At 38.3% G+C, this 8,523-nt stretch overlaps 1 protein-coding gene across 4 annotated transcripts in view; it reads left to right on the forward strand.

Annotated features, from left to right (window-relative positions):
- LOC105562480 overlaps positions 1–4,424 on the forward strand; it is a 201,195-nt gene extending 196,771 nt beyond the window's left edge. For all 4 annotated transcript variants that reach the window (XM_012013352.1, XM_012013351.1, XM_012013354.1 and 1 more), the window contains 3 exons: positions 1,540–1,847; positions 2,866–3,202; positions 3,457–4,424. In XM_012013352.1, the coding sequence (XP_011868742.1) occupies positions 1,540–1,847; positions 2,866–3,202; positions 3,457–3,633 (822 nt within the window). In that variant the 3' untranslated portion in view covers positions 3,634–4,424. The remainder of the gene's footprint in view (positions 1–1,539; positions 1,848–2,865; positions 3,203–3,456) is intronic.
- The last annotated feature ends 4,099 nt before the right edge of the window (positions 4,425–8,523 follow it).

Genomic DNA, 8,523 nt, shown 5'->3' on the forward strand with positions numbered 1-8,523 from the left:
TGCAACATGGTACAGGACTTTTCCGTTCATCTCGATCCGTTCTACCTTCTCAAAAATTTTGTCGGATATGGAAAGACTCACCCTGTACACACCTACATAGACCAGCAATAACCTACTTTGATGACGTTATATTTTTTTACTCCTCCATTGAATCTTTAATTCTAAAAATTTACTTTAGCCCCTACTTAAAAGGACTTTAATGCTAAATTGGCAAAAGCAGAAATTTCCGACACTATTGGTTTTAAAGTAGGGGTAAATTTTGTACTTGCAGTTCGACAGCTCTCTTACTGTCCTAGATCCTACTATATAATAGAATTAAAGGTTCAACACAGGGCCAAAATTTCGACTCGGGTTATCTATTAGTTTTCTGAACGTCTCCTACACGGAGAAAATATTTTGGCCCTATATCGAACCTTTAATTCTATTTTATAGTAGGACCTAAGTCAGCAAAAGAGGTCGAACTTCAAGTACACAATTTACTCCTACTTAAAAATTGAGTAGTGTCGGAAATTTCTACTTTTGCCAGTTTAGCATCAAAAGTCCTTTTAAGTAGAGGCTAAAGTAAATTTTTAGAATAAAAAATTCAAGGGAGGAGTAAAAAGGTACATCATCAAAGTAGGTTATTGCTGGTCTATGTAGGTGTATAGATCAGCTAAGTAGGTGTAAATTATCCTTAAACGTGTCAAAATACCATTTCGACTCGAGATTGTACGGAATCATTCGGTGCGGCTTTTGTTCCCTACAGAAACGCGCCTGTCTGAGGCAGAAGCTACCCCTTTCTTCAAGCAGAATCTGTTCTTTGAGGCATTAACCGGTCGTTGACAGCGTGCGTCTATCCGCGAAATGTCTCAGTTATTTTTCGCGTCCGTCCTCGAGGCGCGTGACACGCAATGGCGGTAGCACCTGGCCGTCTTGCGGTACCGTTTATGTTGCACACAATAGCGAGAGTAATGCACTCATCCTCCACGCGGGAGGACGGAAGGAAGAGACGCGGGGCAATGCTCATGCAAAACGGCCTGCCGGATACGTGCGGCGCGCGTATACCGTACACCGTTGTGCAAACACGCAGCCCCGCCGCACGTGTATTCCTCCGACGCGCGCAGAGGCGGAAACGCACGTATCTCGGACGCACCGGTGACGCGTAAAGCAACTGGACCCGAGAGATGCGGAACAATAATGAGATTCGCGCGAACGCGCGCGAGCCGGTGTCCGATAAAAAACAAAAGAGAGAGGAGAACAGAAAAGAAATACGATCTATCACCGCACCGCCCCGGTGAGCGACGTCCCGCCCGAGCTGGGGAATGGTAGAGCGGGGGAAATTAATTAGCGGCGCTAAGCAAATATTAATAATAACGGCGGAGCGAGAGATCGCTTGCTAATTAATTACTTAATATCCGAAGTAAATGGCCGCGCCCGGCTGCGAATTCGTGCCGTTATTAATTCGCGCGGCCGGAGAGCCGCGGTTTATTCGCGCGCGCGAATTAATGTGGGAAATCGACGCGGCCGGCCGTTGAATGTCAATCATGTGACGTTTCGCAGGAGGACCTGGTGGCCCGACTGACGCGGGAGAAAGCCGAGCAGCTACGTACGTTGTCGTCGCAGCTTCTGCTGTTCGAGTCCAGGCTCTGCAGAAAGCAGAAGGAGATCGAGGCCAGTCTGAGTCAGCGAGAGTCCATTATTCTACGACAACAAAGGGTGATCCGGCAATTGCAGAGCAGATTGGCGGAGAGAAGCACGAGCACCAGGGACTCGCCACCCTGCGACGCCCTGGACAGATTGGACAGTCTCGGTGATAGCGATAGCGCCGTGGTGCTTGAGGAAACCGCGGACGATCCTGCCCCACCGAGGTGAGCGTTTCTTAGATAGATTCATTTATAAAACCAGTCGACATTTACCAGCTTGATAACTCCAAAGCTTATGTCTCGACGAAAAGATGACCTCTCGATTGGCAGTCGTAATAAATCCGAATACATCTTTCTTATATATTGCGTTGCGAGCGAATTTTAATCATTGACTTTTACATTTAAATTATTTCCTTTTACTCTTTGTCTTTTATATTTATACACTGAGGATGGTCTAAAGAAAGACCGAAACGTCTGTAATTTTTGTTTTAATAAACAAAATTCTTACCTTTCTGACACTAACACCTAGTCAAGGCTCTTAGCCACTCATTGATTTTTCAGATTCATTTATATTACTAATGCCCCCTGTTTCAAATGTTAGATAGAATATGATCAGCAAATGTGAGATAGAGCCAAGAGGCACCGAAAGGTCTGATTTTTATTTCTTTCGGAAAAATTTAAGCGTCTCCAATACGCATTGTGACGAGAAATAATTTTGACAATGCTTTGGTAATGTTAGAAATAATCACTTGTGCCAGCGTCTTATTAAAATACGTTCAAAATTGCCGCGATAGTTGCAACATATTTTAAATTCGGAACAAGATTCTGCTTACAACTTCATGCGTGTTGCAACACAAAAACCGTTCGAAGAGACTTCGAATATCCAGATGCATAAAATGCATATTAAAATATAGATTTGTTTGTTCGAAAATACATGAAGTTAAAAATCATGTTCTTCTAAATTCGAGAGATAAACCGCTGGTACATCAATGCCTACTAATGCCCAGTGGGCATTACTTTATCTTATTATCTTATCGCATCTCTTGTTTTGTCTTTTTATCTGTTAAGATTTTTTTTATAATGCCCCAGCAAGGCCACATAACACCCACTAATTCCCAAAAATGCCTACTAATGCCCGAAATCTGTACACCACAATGTCCTAGGTTACCCCTCGTCTAAAATAGATCGTCCGTCAGTCGAGTCTACGCTGTATATGTATATTTATTCTAATTCTATTCCACAGGTTTCGTTCTAATATTACTGACGTAACTGTGATCCGTTCCGTATCCGATGCGGTGGAGCCGTCGAACAAGTATTCGTCGATGCGCCGGTGCAACGGTTTCCTCAGAAGACCGGAGGTCCTAGAAACCGTGTATTCCGTGGAGGAAGACGGTGACAGCGAGAATAATCAGGATCCGTCGGAGTCGACAGAGAATTCAGAGTATGAAGACAGGAGAACGAAAAACTTGGGCAACGGAAAAGGCAGGCTTCAGGATCTCTACGGCAGCTTCGAGAGGCTGGCTCAAGACACGGATTCTCCGCCCAGCGAAAGACCCAGAGACGAAAGCCAGCAGGCGCAGGTAAGAGAAGCGAAATCGTGAAACCTTATTGGCGTGTAAGGGAATTCGATTTGCCGGGAAATATTTGTGAAATACCTGAGCTGAAATGCTCTAATGAAGAAATGCAAAATTTATTTCAACTTAGAATGTAACGCAAACTTGCATTTTGATTTAAAGTGTACTCCGTATCTGTATTTTCCTTGCGCTTAGCTTTAAAGTCCGTGCTAGTGTATGTGTAAATTGATTTCTTTAAAGAATCCTATTTGTGCTTTCAGGTGACATACAATAGGGTAATGAGCAATCACAGATCCGTGACGAAGCCAAAAGACGTCAAGTACAAGAGGATAAACAAGGCAAAATCGAAAAGTCTCGAAGAACTTAGAGGACGTCTTAGAAATTGGGTCGAGAAAGGGAATAAAATAGCTATATCGTTGGATCAGTCGTATGCTTGAGCTTACTTACCCCCGTATATGAAAGTATCTAAATTATTATTTTATGAATGATTGTAAAGACCGTTGTTAAACGTGTAACGCCCGAAATCTAATTCTTATAAGATTAAGGAATGGACTTTTTATCCTATCGCTACGGTATTTAACTGAAATATCATTGCTCCATGTGATATTTATTGTAGTATTTCTTCATGTTAATTATGCACCTAGGTCAACGATAAATGATTCGATACTTGTGATATGATTTTCTTAATTTGTCAACAGCATTCTTACATTATATTTTTGTCAAAGATAGCATAAACAATTTGTGTTAGATGTGTTAAAGGCGAATGTATTAAATGTGTTAAATAGTAAATAATTTACTAGGATTTGAGACAGTTTTAGAATTTGATTTCATTATGGTACTTAAAAGTTTACGTAACTTGAAACGGGACATATGTTCGTAGATGGCGCATGAACTTTCAAGAAATATTTTCGATTTCTTACTTTCGGTAATAGCATACACCTAACTTATGTTGCCACATTCTAAATACATACAAGAAAAACTTCGGATGGTCTACATATTAATGAACTACAAATATATAATTAAGTCAACTTTTTTGAGTAACAGAAAACTTTACTATTACTATGCAAACGTTAATTATAACGCACATATTCTGCACATATTTGATTGTATCAAAGATATTTTTTTACTGTTAAATGCCGTTTGTTGTAATTATGACCTCATTCAGAATGATATACATTACGTTTTACCACAGAAAATTTACGATTAAATTCCCTTATATTTAAAACGATTTATTTAGAAATTATTAATCATTACCGAGATTTCTTCGTCAAGTCCGCAAACAATCAAATTTAATCGAAACTTTTGATTTAAGATTATTAAAATTGTCTTGTTTGCCTTAATAAATATTAAGGCATGTATTGAGTATAAAAACTTTTTTAAATTAAGAACTTTTTAAAAGTAAATTACACAAATTACACATCCAAAAAGAAAATACACACTGTATAAATTAAATGCTCTTGTAAATCCTTACTTACATGAATGTTATTTTTGTGCCTGTCTTTCTATAAACAAATATTGAGGGCATTGTATTCTGAATATATACATATATACATATAAACTTCTATCTCGATGTTTCCTTAAAATCTTAAGAATCTGGAGAAAAACGATAATCAAATCATGTGAAGCAAAGTATTGTATATTTTTAGTGAAATTTCTTCATGTGAAAAAAGATTTTAAAACCTACAATGTAAAAGCACTGCAAATTTCTCGTGTCCCTACACATTAAACCAAAATTTTGTAAAATTTAGATATATTTCATTGTATATATAAAGTTTTAAAGCGATATGTACTTTTATATTGAATGTAAACTCTGATGTACCGCGACTATACACGCCGTGTATGGGCAGCGTTTTATAAGGAAAACATGTCTTCGTAATCGCACCGTTTATAACGATATTGTTACACGCACGGGTATATTTTGCCGTTCTTTTCATAAAATAGGAAAGTACGCTCGAAGAACATTATTTTTGGTACAAACTGCTCGTGATGCAAGCGCAATTTTTCTCCATTTTGGACGCATCTATTCAGCCACTTCATTCATCATGCTTTCCAGCAGACGGGTATAAGAAAGCTATCGACAATCCGTATTTTTGCAAGATTAAAGAAAGAGAGGAAGGAACAAGCGAACGCCTCTGGCAGTACCTTTGTAAATAATTGGAAACATGGACGTAACGTTCACTTAAAGATTTAGATTCTATGACTTATACATATAATTATGTAGATAGACCTATATTATATATATATTGAAATAATAAATTGTAATACTATTATATTTTGAATTTAATGTTCCTGTGGACTGAGCAACAGTCACCGAGAGATCTCGTGCATAATACAATATATTTGCACGCGCTTATAAATGCATATGCGTATAAAAAATATGGAGATATATAAATAAATAAAATATATATATGTCGAGATAGTGTAAGATGATGAGTCTACTTAGAATGATGCGAAAAAATAAGTCTTTGAGGTGCATAAGCAAACCGTGTGTAAATTGAGAGTCATATCGGCTTACTAACATCTGAGTATACACGTGCAATGGCGCTCGAATACAGAAAAAAGATCAATGATTATTTTAATATATGTAAACTCGCATAACGTGTATGCTGTATCGCTTTACTAGAAACCGAGTAGACTGCCTATCGATATCCTGTCACGCAATTATTTTAAATATTATTAAATCCCAAATAAATTATGTCGATGGAAATACGCCGGACAGCGCATTTATTGTCATTCCTACCTCTCTTCCAATCGTGTCCCCCTATTTTCTTGATAATTCAATGTTATAAGTTAATATAACATAATTTAAATCAGCGGCAAGACGCTATTAAAGATTTACAGCCTTGTGTGATTATTTAATAACAATCGGTCTGTTTTATAATAAATGCAATTTTTATCTAACTAGAAATGACAAAACGTTTTAATCCCACGCGATGGATAGAATGGCATGATTTCACCCATCTGATCTGTACGATTTAATTTTATCTGACGACAATCTGACGATCACGAGGAAGGTGAATAAGAAAAATTATCTGTTCGTAAGGCTGTTCTGCTTTTACCGAATATTATTGCGACTCAATCCATTTTAGCTAAATTTACTCATTTATAACTTATAAAAGTTACGGTATATGTATATTTCTATATGCATCTTCCTAAAAGTAAACTTTATTCAAAATTGATCAAAGATTTGCAATATACACACATACTTATATATACAGGGTGATTCAAAACGGAAGGTCAACCGGCGAGGAGGTGGTTCAGGGCGATGTTTAGAGTAGAAAAGTCCTTTGCCATTTTTTTTTCTTTCCAACCGTTTCACAGTTACAATAGGTCAAACATTTAATTCACAATTCAGGAGATGTACTTGCTTACGCTCGTGAAAATAACACGCAAGCATGCCCTTGGCGAATGTAAACAAGGTAAAACAAGGTAAACAAGGTTGTCAATGCTCTACGAACTGTAGTTCAGTTTCAACAGAGTTGCTCAAGAAAGTAGATCGAAATGTTTAGTAACGCGGAGTATCGGGACATGCATTATGTTTATGGATTTTGTGATGGTAATGCTGCAGAGGCCGAGAGAGAATACGCGATACGATTTCCACAGCGACAACATCCTAGACGACGCGTGTTTGAAGCCATACACAGAAGGCTGGGAGAGACAGGCATACTACAACCACAATATCATCGTGGTCGTCCTAGGGGTAATGTGCAGCAAGAGATCGAAGTTCTTGATATTGTGCATGCAGAGCCGTCAATTAGTACTCGACAAATTGCACGTCGCATAGGTATGCCACAATCATCAGTGTGGCGTGTACTGCATGATCAAAGACTACATCCTTTCCACGTACGTCCTGTGCAAGAGCTCACACCAAGAGACCATGAATGCCGTCGGGAGTATTGCCGATGGCTTCTACACAAAACTGTTGACGATCCAGACTTCCTAAACCATGTTTTATGGACTGATGAGGCGGGTTTCACACGAGACGGCATTATGAACCTACATAATTTGCATGTATGGTCGGATCAGAATCCTCGTGCTACACGAATCTCCTCATATCAGCACCGATTTAATGTCAATGTCTGGGCCGGAATAGTTGGTGGCAGTTTAATTGGTCCATACGTGCTGCCAGACAGAATAGGAGCCGCACAGTATCTCCAGTTCCTTCAGGACACTCTGCACACGTTGCTGGAAGATGTACCTCTCAATACGCGTCAGCACATGTGGTATCAGCAGGATGGCGCGCCGGCACATTTCGCACTCCCTGTGCGTCGGTGGTTGGATGAACACTATCCGGGTCGATGGATAGGGAGGAGAGGTCCTGTGGCGTGGCCGGCACGGTCCCCTGATTTAACATCTCTGGACTTCTTTTTATGGGGCTATATGAAAGATAGGGTGTACGCTACAGAGATTACATGCAGAGATGTTCTACTACAACGAATTGATGCAGCTGCAGCAGACATCAGACAACAAAACGGACTGTTGGATAGTGTGCACAACGCTATTAGAGAACGCGCCCGGGCATGCTTGCGTGCAAGTGGAGAACATTTCGAGCAACTGCTCCAATAAAGGGTACTGAAAGTCAATTATTATTACTATTACTAATATTATTATTATTTTCATGATCGTAAGCAAGTACATCTCCTAAATTGTGAATTAAATGTTTGACCTGTTGTAACTGTGAAACGGTTGGAAAGAAAAAAAAATGGCAAAGGACTTTTCTACTCTAAACATCGCCCTGAACCACCTCCTCGCCGGTTGACCTTCCGTTTTGAATCACCCTGTATATTATTATATATATTGTATATAATATTTATATATGCATACATACATATGCTATGTTAAATTAGTTTTTATTGCAACATTTAATCAATGTTTCAACTGGTAAAAGCAGATCAACCTCCAGAGGCCCTCCACCACCCCCGCCAACTGGCGGTCCTCTTTTCTTTGTGGTTGTATGCTTTTTTTATTTTTTCTAAGCATAAAAATTACTGTATAACATTACAATTTATTTTATACAAAGCATATAGAAAGTAAATAAAATTATATAATACAATATAAAAATTTTAAGATATTTACATACATACCTTAATATAAATACAATATAAAGAATTTGAGCTATTTTACTGATGCCGAATTACACGAAAGCGTTCGAAACAAGTGTAATGATACTAAAATTCACTATTTTTAAATCAGATATTTGACTATTGTAAATATTTAAAAAAATAACGATCAACTTTTTATTATTAAGATTTTTATTTAAAAATTCTGTGATATCAGTCAATGATTAAATAAAAAATAAATTATAATCTAAAATTTGCATTGTTAAA

The sequence above is a fragment of the Vollenhovia emeryi genome, unplaced genomic scaffold (genome assembly GCF_000949405.1).
Source record: "Vollenhovia emeryi isolate VEMERY1.0 unplaced genomic scaffold, V.emery_V1.0 DF939187.1, whole genome shotgun sequence".
Classification (NCBI taxonomy): Eukaryota; Metazoa; Arthropoda; class Insecta; order Hymenoptera; family Formicidae; genus Vollenhovia; species Vollenhovia emeryi.